Source organism: Brassica rapa, chromosome A09 (assembly GCF_000309985.2).
Source record: "Brassica rapa cultivar Chiifu-401-42 chromosome A09, CAAS_Brap_v3.01, whole genome shotgun sequence".
In the NCBI taxonomy this organism is placed as follows: domain Eukaryota; kingdom Viridiplantae; phylum Streptophyta; class Magnoliopsida; order Brassicales; family Brassicaceae; genus Brassica; species Brassica rapa.
The window spans coordinates 30,445,149-30,459,888 of record NC_024803.2 but is presented as its reverse complement, the minus strand read 5'-3'; the positions used below and the strand labels follow the sequence as shown (position 1 = coordinate 30,459,888).

At 37.7% G+C, this 14,740-nt stretch overlaps 4 protein-coding genes and 1 long non-coding RNA gene across 6 annotated transcripts; 3 read left to right on the top strand and 2 right to left on the bottom strand.

Annotated features, from left to right (window-relative positions):
* Positions 1-3,376, top strand: LOC103840656 (probable methyltransferase PMT2). Its single transcript, XM_009117170.2, has 7 exons — positions 1-274; positions 631-1,282; positions 1,358-1,568; positions 1,640-1,934; positions 2,367-2,756; positions 2,845-2,922; positions 2,996-3,376. Exons 2-7 carry the CDS (start codon positions 638-640, stop codon positions 3,219-3,221), a joined length of 1,845 nt encoding a protein of 614 aa, XP_009115418.1. The 5' UTR covers positions 1-274; positions 631-637; the 3' UTR covers positions 3,222-3,376.
* A 425-nt stretch (positions 3,377-3,801) lies between these two features.
* Positions 3,802-5,878, bottom strand: LOC103840655 (origin of replication complex subunit 6). The gene is made up of 10 exons (XM_009117168.3): positions 5,505-5,878; positions 5,369-5,415; positions 5,196-5,300; positions 5,024-5,104; positions 4,798-4,909; positions 4,632-4,694; positions 4,452-4,539; positions 4,298-4,362; positions 4,093-4,189; positions 3,802-4,006 (listed from the first exon to the last, which is right to left on the bottom strand). The coding sequence occupies exons 1-10, from the start codon at positions 5,622-5,624 to the stop codon at positions 3,930-3,932; spliced, it is 855 nt and encodes a 284-aa protein (XP_009115416.1). The 5' UTR covers positions 5,625-5,878; the 3' UTR covers positions 3,802-3,929.
* A 187-nt stretch (positions 5,879-6,065) lies between these two features.
* LOC103840654 (cullin-3A) lies at positions 6,066-8,907 on the bottom strand. Its single transcript, XM_009117167.3, has 3 exons — positions 8,649-8,907; positions 8,390-8,563; positions 6,066-8,312 (listed from the first exon to the last, which is right to left on the bottom strand). Exons 2-3 carry the CDS (start codon positions 8,548-8,550, stop codon positions 6,275-6,277), a joined length of 2,199 nt encoding a protein of 732 aa, XP_009115415.1. The 5' UTR covers positions 8,551-8,563; positions 8,649-8,907; the 3' UTR covers positions 6,066-6,274.
* Positions 8,790-13,058, top strand: LOC103840653 (putative F-box/FBD/LRR-repeat protein At1g22000). Of its 2 annotated transcripts, none has more exons than XM_033279248.1 (4): positions 8,790-8,929; positions 9,022-11,336; positions 11,422-11,559; positions 11,643-13,058. In XM_033279248.1, exons 2-4 carry the CDS (start codon positions 10,494-10,496, stop codon positions 11,925-11,927), a joined length of 1,266 nt encoding a protein of 421 aa, XP_033135139.1. In that variant the 5' UTR covers positions 8,790-8,929; positions 9,022-10,493; the 3' UTR covers positions 11,928-13,058. The 2 variants fall into 2 exon arrangements, with proteins under 2 accessions (XP_033135139.1, XP_009115414.1); XM_009117166.3 differs by having other exon boundaries at positions 8,829-8,929; positions 9,027-11,336.
* Positions 13,059-13,432: 374 nt separating this feature from the next.
* On the top strand, positions 13,433-14,646 carry LOC103840651. Its single transcript, XR_627696.2, has 2 exons — positions 13,433-13,827; positions 13,927-14,646. It is a non-coding gene; the product is annotated as an uncharacterized LOC103840651 (long non-coding RNA).
* Positions 14,647-14,740: the final 94 nt, after the last annotated feature.

Sequence of the window (14,740 nt, the reverse complement as noted above, 5' to 3'; positions counted from 1 at the left end):
GCACAGTTCCTCCCCCTACTCTCTCTCTCTCTCTCTATGGCTCAGTTTTAAAAAGGGCATATTAGATTTCTCCTTCACACAAACACAAAGTCGCCAGCTTTATTCATCATCACCACATCCCATGTCGAGATCATTACGATGACGATTAACATCATAAACTAGGGTTCTCCACAATCTATCTTATTACACGTTTCATTCAATCCCTTTCTTCTCCATCAATCCCCACCGATAACAACAGCTTCTGATTAGCCAATTCTATCTCCCAGATTCTGCTGTATGTTCTTATTTCTTCATTCCGACAAATCTACTTGTAGTTCCTGTCTCCTTATGTTTTTTTGCCAGATGGGGGTGTTGTTACTTTTGTTATTTTTTTCTCAATCTGTTCACATTCTCTTTGTATAATAAAATGTTTTCGTTAATCTTTTACGGATATTTGTTTAATAACGTCGTAAAGTATTGATCTTTTGCTTCTTCCTGAAGACATATCTTAGCATCATTGTCTTGATCTCAACCTGTTCTTATGTCTTGTTTTGCTGATTCAAATCCAAAAGATTCACACTTTTTCCCTCTTTGATCTGTTTTCTTATTATGCTATGGAGCTGATCTGAGCTTTGTTTCATTCTTTTTTAGACCAATCATGGCGATTAAGTCAAGCTCTGCTGATAACAAAACCAGAAGCTCTGTTCAGATCTTCATCGTCTTCAGCCTATGTTGCTTCTTCTACATCCTCGGAGCATGGCAACGAAGCGGCTTCGGCAAAGGAGACAGCATAGCCCTCGAGATGACAAACAGTGGAGCTGACTGCAACATAGTCCCAAGCCTAAACTTCGAGACACACCACGCAGGAGAGTCGAGCATCTCTGGTTCCTCAGCAAAGGTCAAAACATTCGAGCCGTGCGATGCTCTTTACACTGACTACACTCCCTGCCAAGACCAGAGGCGTGCGATGACGTTCCCTAGAGATAGCATGATTTACCGTGAAAGGCACTGCGCTCCGGAGAGTGAGAAGCTTCGTTGCCTTGTGCCTGCGCCTAAGGGATATGTGACGCCGTTCTCTTGGCCGAAGAGTAGAGACTATGTGCCTTATGCTAATGCGCCGTATAAGGCCTTGACTGTTGAGAAGGCGATTCAGAATTGGATTCAGTATGAGGGTGAGGTTTTTAGGTTCCCTGGAGGTGGGACTCAGTTCCCTCAGGGGGCTGATAAGTATATTGATCAGCTTGCTTCTGTGATACCCATGGGGAATGGTACTGTTAGGACTGCTTTGGACACTGGTTGTGGGGTAATTAATCTCTCTTTATGTTTGGTTTGTCCTTGTCTGAGTTTGTGGTAGCTAAACTGAAGACGTTTTGGTTAGGTTGCAAGCTGGGGAGCGTACCTATGGAGCAGGAATGTACGTGCAATGTCTTTTGCACCAAGAGATTCACACGAGGCTCAGGTTCAGTTTGCTCTAGAGAGAGGTGTTCCTGCTGTTATTGGTGTTCTTGGTACCATTAAGTTGCCGTATCCAACACGGGCCTTCGACATGGCTCATTGCTCAAGATGTTTGATTCCATGGGGAGCTAATGGTGAACACTACTTTCTACTTCTTTAACAAATGATTCAGTTAGTCTTGATGTTGTTTTGGTGTTTTAAACAGATGGGATGTACTTGATGGAAGTTGACCGAGTGCTTAGACCTGGTGGGTACTGGATTCTATCTGGTCCTCCAATCAACTGGAAAATCAACTACAAGGCGTGGCAACGTCCCAAGGAGGAGCTTCAAGAGGAACAAAGAAAGATTGAGGAAACTGCTAAGCTACTTTGTTGGGAGAAGAAGTATGAACATGGAGAGATTGCTATTTGGCAGAAGAGAGTCAATGATGATGCGTGCCGTTCAAGACAGGATGATCCTAGAGCCAACTTCTGCAAAACTGATGACACCGATGATGTCTGGTATGTAGACTTTTAGGCATGCTGGTTCGGGTAGTTCGGGATTCGGGTTTGGGTATTCGGGTAGTTCGGCTTTTAAATATTTTTATCGAAACTAACCGAAGTTTGGTTTAGATTATATTTCGGTTAAATTTAGGTGATTTCGGTTAATTCGGTTAGGTTGATTACTTCGGTTTGAAATTTTGGTTAACTCGGTTAGTGCGGTTCGAAATTTGGTTAACAAAATTTGCTTCTTTTTTTCCCAAAAATCGAACTAACCAATTACCAAACCGAAAACCGAAGTTCTTTTTTATAAACTTGCCAAATCAAACCAAACTTCTCACCGAAATTACTGGAATTTTGGTTCGGTTTGGTTCAAAATTCCAGGCTTATAGAATTTGTTATATTGACACCCTAAGTTTGTAGCTTTGGCTCTAACCCATCAATCTTCTCTAGGTACAAGAAAATGGAGGCATGCATTACACCTTATCCGGAGACAAGTAGCTCAGATGAAGTAGCTGGAGGAGAACTTCAGGTTTTCCCTGATAGACTCAACGCAGTGCCGCCTAGGATCTCTAGCGGTTCCATCTCTGGTGTCACGGTCGATGCCTATGAAGACGATAACAGACAGTGGAAGAAACATGTGAAAGCCTACAAGAGAATCAACAGTCTACTTGACACAGGAAGGTACCGTAACATCATGGACATGAACGCAGGGTTTGGTGGATTTGCTGCTGCTATCGAATCACAAAAGCTTTGGGTTATGAATGTTGTTCCCACCATTGCTGAAAAGAACAGACTTGGAGTTGTATATGAACGAGGACTCATTGGAATCTATCATGACTGGTGAGTAAAAACAAAAACAACCCTCTTCTTCTCACAACTTCTCAAAGCTCATTAGAGACGTTGTTGTGGTGTTAATATGTGTTTTCAGGTGTGAGGCTTTCTCTACATACCCAAGAACATATGACTTAATCCATGCCAACCACCTCTTCAGTCTGTACAAGAACAAGTAAGTGTGTCTCACTTTTAACTAGACACTTGTCTATTGGATGTGTTTTTGAGACTGTAATGAATCGTTGTAGGTGCAATGCGGATGACATTCTTCTGGAGATGGATAGAATACTCCGTCCAGAAGGAGCAGTTATCATCCGAGACGATGTGGACACATTGATCAAGGTGAAGAGAATCATATCTGGAATGAGATGGGACTCGAAGCTTGTTGATCATGAGGATGGTCCTTTAGTTAATGAGAAGGTTTTGATTGCCGTGAAGCAGTATTGGGTCACTAACTCCACCTCGGCTCAGTGAAGTTTCTTTTATTTCCTGGTGTGTGACATGACATTTTGATCAAATGATAGAAGCTTTCTTTTGTCCTTAGGGAATGTGAGAGAGCTACACTCTCGTCTTTGTTACACTTTTCTAAGTATCTCTATTTAATTTATAATATAGTTAAATTTGTTTTCTTCTCCTAGCATACTCAAATTTAGATAATCACCGGAGTATAAGGCACCACCAATTGTATCGAGGATAACTCCTTACACTAGATGGTTGTACAGAGCTCCGTATGCATATGGAACAATAAGCCTGTGGTGCTGAGAATGGATATGATTGTATAAGAACTTGTGATGCATATACCCATCACCCATGCATGAAGCATTGTCATGTGGCGGTTACACACTGGCTAGGTCCTAGGTATAGCAAATAGGGAACTTTGTTGACTTGGTGAATTGGACTTGGAGACAAGATTCTTCTCCTCTTCCTGCACTCTGCAACTCTCCAACGATGAGAGCAGCACATTAAATCCTATTTATAGCAGTTGGTTCAGGAGACGACATGTTTTATTAGGTTTGGGTACACATTTTTTAATTAGTCTTATGTTCTTGTTTGCTTACAAAATTTGCCAATTGTTATTGAGCAGAATGGTTTAGGAATAACATTTCTTTCAAGGATTGTAATTTACACATATATCATGTGGTGAAAACAACAATAAATCGAACAGAATCTGAGTCTTCTTGACTATGAATCAACTTGCACCTCTTCTGTTGCAGCCTTCTTTGTGAAATTGAGACTAGTCTGTATAACTTTCTTAGGTCCTGAAAAAGTACACAACACATTAGGAACGAAGGTAAACATACAATGAAGCAATTCTTGAAAGTGACGAGGGAGTAGTATAAAACACCTTTCTCTGGATTTTTCTTGATCGAATGAACAACGGTTGTTTTCCAGTCCTCGTACTTAGCCTCCTCCATCTTCTTGTGTCTTTTGTAGCACGAAGACTGCAGAAGATCCAGTTCAAATGACGTGTGAGCAAATGGTCATATGAAGTAGGTAAACAAACGCAAAAGAGAGTGATTCTAGAAAAGATTACGAGAAAACAAAAATACCTCATCATCAGATGAATATCCACCGTCCTCTAATTTCCTTTTTTCAGGTAACACATCAAGCAACTCTGAGGAGAATGTTGCACATAATCAGTTATTTTTCACCATGGAAATATATGTTCAGACTAGTAGAGAGAGACTATAAGATTAAACATACCCCGGTTTCCTTTAACGTCTTTTGCATCTTTCTTCTCTTTGGAGACCCCAACACAGTCAAAGCAAAGATCTATCATGGAGGTTGAGACCTGTTTTGAATAATCCATGTAGCTCTAAATCAGTACTTTAACAACCAACTCACACATCAGAAAAATAAATAAATAAACAATGTCACACTCACACAAGAGAATTCAGATTCTGAAGTTCCACAAACTTCAACCAACCTAAGCTTATCTACCTTAAGCTGCAAAACAGAAGATTGATATTCAGAAACGTTACACAACCCAACAAAGATACTCAGAACATCCCTCAAAAGGAAAGAAATATAGACAATAGTACTAAAAAACCTTTTGCTTCTTGGCACACAAGTAGAAAGCAGCAGCCGTAAACACAGGTCTAGTGAAGTCAGCATTCGCCCGTCTTGACGCTGGTAGTGACGCAAGAAACCTCTCTTTATACCTAGACATCAACCAAAAGCCGAACAGAGTAAGCAAAACACGACCAGGAGTTTCTAAGAGACATTTTACCAAACACATCCTATGCATATACCATAAAGGGGGATAACAAACTTACAAAGATAACATGTTCTGCACTGATTTGATGATCCTAACGCACCCAAACTGAATCGCCAGCTCTTTAACATTGAGCTTAATCCTGAAATGCACATTTTTTTAATCAACTAAACCAATAGATTCATGAAAAGATTTGTAATTGAAGCGGGGATCTAGTGGAAAAGGAAACCCACTTGACTCCAATAACGTTTTGGAGGCTATTGAATGATCTCGTGTAGGCCTTTTCAGACATGCCACTCAACTTAATCGCTGCTTGTCTGTCGAAAATAACCTGCAAACTGTAATCGATTCAAAGTTAAGTAAAGATACCCACGATGGAGATGGAATCAACATATTGCGACATTACCTAGACGCTGCCATTTCGAGACAGATCACAGCTTTACAGATCTCACCCTGCGAATCCGATTACATATAGTTAAGACGGAAGGTAATTAAAAGTCAAATAGTGATTGAATTTTGGATTCGGATTAGGAATGTCTTACAACGCCGATGACGGATGAATCGAACTGAGCATCACAGAGACGTCGAATCTCGGCAGCTTTTCGGACCACAAGCTTGTTGTTAGAGAGATCGAGCTTTCTCGCTATGTCGGAGATATCCATATCCTTAGTTTCGGAGATTGGTAGAAGAAAGATCAGAGTGAGAGGAGGTTTTTTCAACAGATGTCAATGGCGAATAGCTACGAGGAGAGAATGAGAACAGCAGTTATATTAAAAATGAAAGAAAGAGTTGCCAACGTTTGGCGGGATTTTTGTTTCCTAGTTAAAATGTTAACCGCGCTTCATTTTTTTTTCATTTTCCCTCTCGTTTATGGGCTTAGCCTGGTTTGGCCCATATAGAATTTTAATGCTCGTAAAGGCAGCTGAAGAATTGAAGAGTGTCTGAAGATATGCATCATGAATCTGTGCATCTTTATGGTAATCAAAATCTGTGTATTTGTTGCTGAGTGAGAAGTTCTAAACTCATCATGAATCTTTGTTTTTATATCGTTTTAGCATAATAACTTGTCTACATTAGTTTAATGAAAATTTTGTTCGCAAAGAAATTGAAACAATATACCATAGCAAATTTGTAAAAAAAGACAAAAAAAGGGAGAAATATAATATTCGACCAACGGCAGCAACACCATGTTCGTTCGATTTTTGCCTACTACCGTACAGTTCATACGCTTGTACACCAAAACATAAGAAACAAAGCAAATAAACAGAGACGAACAGCCTTTTTCGTTGTTGTTGTTGAGGTAATCAACTTATTAGGCTAAATAGCGGTAAAGTTTCCGGTCCGTATTATCCCTTTCCAAGAAATCACGTTCAATAAGCGACTCGATTCTCTTCTTTATCTCCGTTGGGTTAGCCAGGAACCGTGGCTGTAACTGTTTAGTCACCTCCGCTATTATGTTGTTGTGATCCAGTATTTTCCTAGACTTCATGATCCTCACAATCGCTGCTTCAATCTGAGGTTTCCTGTCTTCCTCCACTCTCTGTCTCGTCTCTTGCTTCTCCGGCTCTGTCTCCTTCTGTGCCACCACTGTTCCAATCTTCACTTTGTAAAACTTGCTTGTGAACTTGTCGTTCACACAAAACAGATCTTCTTCTCCTATGTCTTTGCTCATTGGTTCTTTCTTTATCACGTTTTTGCCTTTCACACACGCGAGCGACTGCAAGCAACGTTTTAGATCTGGTGCCGGGATTTCAGTAGCCTGTTCGATCTCCTTGTAGCTGAGTCGATCAGAGTTGTTGAACAGCATGAGGACACACATCTGGAAAGTCGACACGTTCAGTTCGTGTTTCTGACCCTTTCCGAAGATGGCTTTGATATCGGCTGTGCCCATGTTGGTCTGCCAAGACAACCTTCTACCGGTATGGGTCCCAAGGTAATAAGAACGGAACTTCTCGCAGAGAACCGAAACTTCAGCTGGGAGATTACAAGGGACTGCAGGCTGTGTGGGCCAAGAACCAGTTGTAAGAACCTGAACAATAAGCGTTGGTCCTTCAGAAAGCTCAGGGTGACTGCCGTAAAACCCTCTCATTGTGTCCTCTGAAGTCTTCATGTCAGTGAACATGCCTTCCAATTTCGAAGTGAACTGATATCCACATTCCGTCTTTAGTTTCACTATCAGACTTTTCTCTGCGTCATCTGACACGGTTTTGCCGGAGAGAAGCCTTTTAGCCAAATGCTGCTTGTAGTACTTCTCAAACACATCTTTCTCTTGTAAGTAGCGGAACAGCATCATGACTTTATCAAGGACGACCTCCACATCCGCGTCTGCGATACCCTTAAGTCCTTTCCGTAGCTTGTCATCAACGAACAAGGAGATGAACTCAGGAGAACGAGCATTCAAGTTGATGAAATACTCAAACGAAGAATTCGACGCGTTCTGAAACGTTTTATCATTACCAAACGCGGTGCTGATGATTTTGTCATACTTATCCCGCTCATCCAATAGCCGCTGTACAAACTCCACCGGGTCCTTTGACTTTTCCGGATCAGTAACCAATTGCTTCCCCATTTCCCTTAGATGCGAGGTCATAACGTCTCTGACAGTAGCAAGACCGTTGGTAACCCTGCGGAACAAGTTGTACATCCTACCCAAATCCTCATACTTATCATTCAACAGCATAGTAACAAGCCCTGAATTCTCCATGTGAACCAGCCTCTGCATGTGGTTAGCAATCATCTCTTTCTCAACCACACTCGTAATCTTGTCTTCACTCTTGGCATCCAAGTAGTGTCCTACCCTATCTATCTCCTCAGTCAGACGTTTCTCAGCTCTCTTCAAGTAATCCCCACAATCACAAGACTCAATAAACTCCTGAGACTCAACCTTATAAAACTCAGAAGAAGCATCCAAAAAGGGCTTCTCGAAATCATCCTGATACACAGACTCACCCAAGTCCATGAACATCTTAGTAACATTCCTCACCAACCCCCTGTCAATAACCTCACCGGTGCGTTCCTTATGGACAAGATCAAGAAGTGTGTTCAGAAGCCTCGTATGTATCTTAGGGGAATGCACCACGTTATCCCTCCACAAACTAAGCCCCATGGGATGAACGTGAGGCTTCTTGGTGCTCTCGATGTAAGTTCTATCCATGTACATGAGGATGTCCCGTATCATCTCCAACGCTTTGTTTTGCTCGTTCCACTTCTTGTTGAGCTCTTCAAGAAACGACCCTCCCTGAGCAGCCTCGATGAGCTTGGACTTCTCCTTGAGATGAGCAGTCATGGTGGCGATAAAGCCGGTGTAGAGCTTATCTCCAAACTTGTGCAGAACCATGTTGTACGCGTTCCTGAGCCAAACAAGAAGAAGAACAACTCTCAACATACCAAACAATAAGAGAAGAAACGAAAGGAAGCAATGAAAGACCTGTAAAGCTCTTCGAAGCTGAGGCCGCTAGCATCTTGATTGTAAATCTGATGGATGGCACGCTCGAGGATCTGCCAGGTTTTATCGGCGTATTTGGGATCGACGACGACGCGGTGCTTGAACGCCTCTATCTGGAAATTCCTCTTCTTCTGATTACTCATTATTCAAACAAACCTTGAAAAACCAAAAGGATCACAAAATCGATATGAAATAGAAAAGCAACAATTAAATGGTTAGATCGAGGAAATCGGAGACTGACCGGAGAGAATCGGGGGAAGGAGAGACGATCGGGTTAGGGTTTGGAATGTATTCTTGGCTTCCGCGAAGAGATTTGGGGGGTAAATAAACGAGGAGGAGTACTCGTCTTATTATGCTTTTGTTTAATGCAGCGTCGGTGTGTGGAGAAGATATAGGAGGAGGGATTTGAAGGTGGAGATTTTGTTGAAGACGATAGATATGATGGAGGAGGAGGAGCGGAAGGGAAATAATAGAGATGTGGACTCGACTCTCCGTCTCTCTTTCTGGTTTCCGAACCATATGGTATTTACTATTACAAACTTTTATAATTTACATTTGGTTTTACTCCGTCATGATCCGGTTTATGATTTCAATAAAATTCATCTCTAATTAAGTCTAGCAATGACCGGTTCGATTTTCAACTCTGATGTCCGGATGATCAAAGCCCAATTTGTATAAAAAGCTCATTCACAGATGGAAGGCTCATCGCTAACTATCCCGAGGACTCCATGTTCAACGCTTACCCGGCTATCTCGTTACAGATTTATTATGAGATTAACATGCCTAAATGTGGAGGTCTAGGAGATATTACAATCTCTTTATGAGAAGCTCGACTAAAGAAGAAAAAGTCAGTAGAATAGGATTTTTGATCATCAAAAAGAGGCTATTCTTGTGTTATTATTGGTTCTTATCTCGGTTTTTCTTGTAATACTTTTGATAACATTTTCATGTCAAACTTATTTTCAATCTCATCTTAACTCAATTTTTATCATGTATCTACATTTCATGTTTGATTAAGGAGGTTTATTATATTGATGTTTGAGAGAATTCTGGTTTTTGTTCAAATCTCTCCTTATTGTATCTAGTCTTTAAAAATGTTCTATCAAATCCATCCTCATTGAATAAATCATTTATTCAAACTCTTTAAAGTAAATTTTTTTTTTGCAAAATCTAAAGATATATTTATCTTCGTAACCATTTTTTTTTATTTTAGCCTTCTGAACATTTAAATTTGTAATTACCATCAAATGTTAAATGTACAAGGGTATATATTTTTTGTCAATTACAAATGACTGTTTGATTACATTGTAAAGTAACAATATTTGAAGATTGAAATACATGTTTTTTTTCTAACTAAATGTCGATGTACTGTATGTTTGTATCTTTTAAAATCCAAAGCTTTCTTCTAATCTTTTTCTTGAATAATGTGATAAGAGTTTAGTGATGATAGAGCAGGCTATTGATGTTCTATAACCCATTTTACATCTAGGACAATGCTCAACATAAATAATGTATTTTGACATATAATAGGGTTTCTTTACGGTTTACAAGACGTCGAAGAAGAGAATATAGTTTGGGACTTGGGAGTTGCCATCTTCCAAGAGACGCTTGTGGGTTGTGGCAACGATAAACTTCACCGAGAGATTGTGAATGGAAGGCGTCGATCATGCTACGTGAATACGCACCTTTGTAGAAAAGTGAACAAGGGAGAGGCGGAAACTATATATATATATATATATTATATATATATATTTTTTTTTTTACCAAAAAAAGACTATATTTTATTTTATTTTACTAAAAAATATTGCACTTATTTGATTTTTATTTGTGTTTCTTTGCAGCTATTTTAGTGCAGGCTTATTTAAAAAATGGGAAATTTCTTCTTTAAAAAAATAAATATTTTTTTCCTTTATTGTATATGCATTAATTTAATAGATATTTATAGTATATAGTTTATGTAAATATTTAGATATACTTGTGTATTTAGTATTTACTATTTAGTCAAGTCGCATAGACTTCTATATGAAATAAATTAGGGTTTTCACGGTGTCACACCCAGCGACGACGAGAAAGAAGTAAAGACGGAATGGAAAACAGGATCTGTGATTTGCCCGATGATTTGCTCTTGCTGATCTTGATCCTCGTCCCAACAAAAGTCGCAGTCACCACTACAATCTTGTCTAAACGATGGCGTTTTGTCTCGAAGATGCTGCGTCTACTCGAGTTCAATGACGATGGCAACGAGAAGCTGGGGTGGTTCATTGACCAGTCATTGCAACTCCATAAGGCACCGAAGTTGAGGAGTTTGATTGTTGAACTGGGTCCAAGTTGTACTGTTGACGTTGATGTCGGAAAGTGGATTGAGTACGCAGTTAATCGTGGTGTGTACGTGTTAGATTTCAAGCTCCTCTGGACCGCAAAACCCACAAGTTTTCCTAAGAGTCTTTACACATGCGACACAATCGTTGATTTATCTCTTTCCAATGAGATTTTTGTTGATGTTTCCTCCCAGGCTCGCCTACCATCTCTCTTACGTCTGAGTCTTCTACATGTAGTGTACAAAGACGAAGACTCTCTTGTTAGGCTTTTATCAAGCTCCCCTATTCTCAATAACCTAACGGTTGAACGACATGAGGAGGACAACTTGACAAACTTTACCGTGAAAGTGCCTTCCCTACAAATATTGTATTATGTGACTACTTGGCGCAACAAGGATGGTGATGATGATCGACTCACTGGGTCGTTGGTAATAGATGCCCCTGCATTAACAAAATTTGACATAATTGACGTCTGGGATTACTATTGCTTGATAGAGAATATGCCTTGCCTTGTTGAGGCATACATAGGCTTTGTTCCTAATCCCAATGACAAGTTTTTAAGAAATCTTGTATCTGTCAGACATCTTCTATTGTGTTTGACCGAACCAATGGTAGCGATTTCATATCTGTCTTAACTCTCCCCCCTTTTTTTCCTTGTTTCTTTGTCAACTAATGTGGTTGTTGTTTTAATCACAGGTTGAGTGTTGTACCGCCACTAAGTTCTCTTGGCTCATAGAGTTTTATTTTCGTCCAGAAGAATCAGTTGATTGGTTGGATTCTCTTATGTTTTTGCTTCAGAATAGTCCTAAACTAAAAACTCTTATGATCAAAACGGTAATTTAGGACCCTCCTCCCATAATACCGTGCACATGTACTTTTGACCAACTTAATAAATTTAAGTGAACGTTTTGATCCAGGAACCCCAGAGTATCGCCCCATCCTGGAACCAACCGAATTCTATTCCCGGATGCTTGTCGTCTAATCTAGAGATCTTTGGGTGGGTAGACTATGGAGGAAGAGAAGACGAGAAACAACTAGTCACATACATTCTAGCTAACGCAGAGTGTTTAAAGAAAGTGGAGATATCCTTCTTAGATACCTCTAATCTTGAAGAGAAACAAAAGGAGTTACAATCTTCGCCTAGAATTTCATCATCATGTCAGCTTCTATTCCCCACTCAAGTGGAATGGGATTTTTCTTAACTGAATTTGTTTTTCTATAATGCAAATTGGGTAAGGGTTGTCGAGGAAAAAAGTATCCAAAGGCTTTAGAATATGGCAATTCCAAAACTGCTTTTGGAACTTCATTACTCATAACACACAATGTTATATATATGATGAATCCTAGAGGTTGATTACAGATTTTGAAGTAGTTTTGGCTTTTGTTTTTGTAAAACCAATTTTTTAGACAATCAAGTTTATAAAGAAATAGATCCCCCTACAAACTGTTTTTTCAGATAACTGTTTTTTCCTATAGAAAAACCAAAATCAAAGTTTTCATGGTTTTTGTCAAAACTTGGCGATGGGTTTTTATTCCTTTCCTAAATTATTTCTTTTGCTATTATGCATAAATAAATACAGAAAAAATTACCGTAAAAAATATAGTTAAGTAAAAAGCATTTGTTTAACATATATAATACATATTAATAACATTTTTATACTTTTCAGTAAAATAAATTAATTATTTAAATTTACTCTATGTATCTTTTACATGTTTTTTTTAAAACCTATAGGTATAATTTGTTTAAAATTTATAGTACATCTAGCTATGCTAACCATAAAAAAATCTTTATTGTACAAAGACTATTATATTAATTAAATGATATATATTTTTTCCTTATAAAATATAATAATTAATTACCTAAAATTAAATGTACTTTAAAATCCAGTAATTTAATATTATTTTGTAATATTTTAATTGCAGAAAATTATCAATATAACATTTTCTTAATTATCCCTATAAATTAAATGAAATGTATTAAAATTATATTAAAAATGTAAATAAATTTAAAAAGTATTTAGAACTCAAAATTTAAAAGTATTTAAAAAGCATTTTACATTTTTGTTTGTGATCAGATTCCTGCATCTATATAAGATTTAAGATAATTTTATTAAATACGTTTATGTGTATTTTGATGGGCAATTGTTAATAATAGCACCTTTTGAAGTTTATGTCTCAAAAATAGCACTAGAAGGAGAAAGTCACAAAAATGACATTCATTAAAGGGTAAAATATCCCTAATACCCTTGGTTTAAAATTAAATAAACAAACAAAAATAAATAAAAAAAAATAAAATAAAAATAAAAAAATGAAAAAAAGAATTTTTTTTTATAGTTTCAGATTATATGTTTTCAGATTCGAAATTTTTATAACTTTTTTTTTTGAAAACTTTTTTTGAAATTTTTTTTTATTTTTTTTTCAAATTTTATTTTTATAATTTAAAAATACTTTTTGAAACTGTTTTTAAAATTTTTATTTTTTATAAAATTTTAAATCCTAATTCCAAAACCCCACCCCTGACTCTAAATCCTAAAGTTTGGATTAATTAACCCAAGGGGTATAAGTGTATATTTACCTCTTTAATGAAATCTATTTTTGTGACTTTGAGCCTTGAGTGCTACTTTGGGAACAAAAACTTGGTTTGGTGCTATCCTAGTCTTTTTTTTCTATTTTGATGCCAATATTTTATTTTATATTATCTTAGAGGTGCTAATAATATTTTTTATTTTTTCATTTAAAAAAAAACTAAAACTAAAATTTAAATCAACCATTTATGATTTTCAAAAAAAAAACAAAAAAAAAACTAGAAACTACTGCAAAATAAAAAAATAAAAAACTAAAAACCAAAATCTAGTATCTAAATACTAAAAATTAAAATCCAAAAACCATTAAAAGAATTATCACCCTAATCGCATTATATATATCATTTTCTTATAAACTTGTGCCATTCATAACTAGTATTTGAGAAAAAAAAAACATAAGATCGGAAGAGAAGGTCAATCATTTTCTTATAAACTTGTCCCATTGATGATTAGTATTTGAGAAAAAAAAAACACGAGATCAGAAGAGAGACTTTCTCCTCTGTATCCCCAAAGAAGATTTGTAAGGAACATAGATTTATTTATACATCTTCTTACCCTTTTTTCTTTTTATCTTTGGAAAAATACATCTCTTACCTTTCCTCTGACTTCTCTGATCTAGAATCATCATCACACAGAGACGATGACCCGTGATAGAATCATTCTGGTCAACCCTTTTTTACACAAGGAATGATCATTCTTGAGGAGTCGACCGGAACGAACCCTCTGTTTCTCGTCCTACTTGAAGGTCATCCTTCAGCGTCCAAGGCTTCCATTGATGCGGTGCTGACCGTTGATCTCGCCGGCTGCGAAGGAAGGTGTGTGATCTGTTCGGACGAATGGAAGGCGGAGGATACGGTGAAGGAGATGCCGTGTAATCATCGGTTTCATTGAGAAATGGTTAGCGTTTGTTTGTGTCCTGTTTGTAGGTTTAAATCTCGGATATAAAGATTTTTAAATATTGATTCAAAATGGAGATACTCTGTTTCTTTGTGTTCTGTTTTTTTTTGTGAGAATTCATAGACCAAGTATTTTATAGGCTTCCATGCATTTCTTGTTTTGCTTGATTTAAAACACAGAGATAAGCTGCTCTTACTCCACTCAACACCTACGAAATACCAACTCCCACTATACAGCACTTAATCTATTAGAGCACCCCCATTAGTGAACTTATGGGGGGTTCACACACATTCCCAAAAAAAAAAAATTATTAAAATAAGGAATAGTGATGAACCTGTCTCTCTCCACCCCTTCTCAGTGAACCTGGTTCATCACTGTAGCGCGGGCCCCACGGCACGTGGCGGCCCGCGACTGGTCCGAAAAAATAATTTTTTTTTTTTTTTTTTTTTTTAAAAACAAAAATCAACCCAAAAAAAAATAATAAAAAATGTTTTGTGAACCCCTTTCATAGGGTTCACTAGTGGGGATGCTCTTAC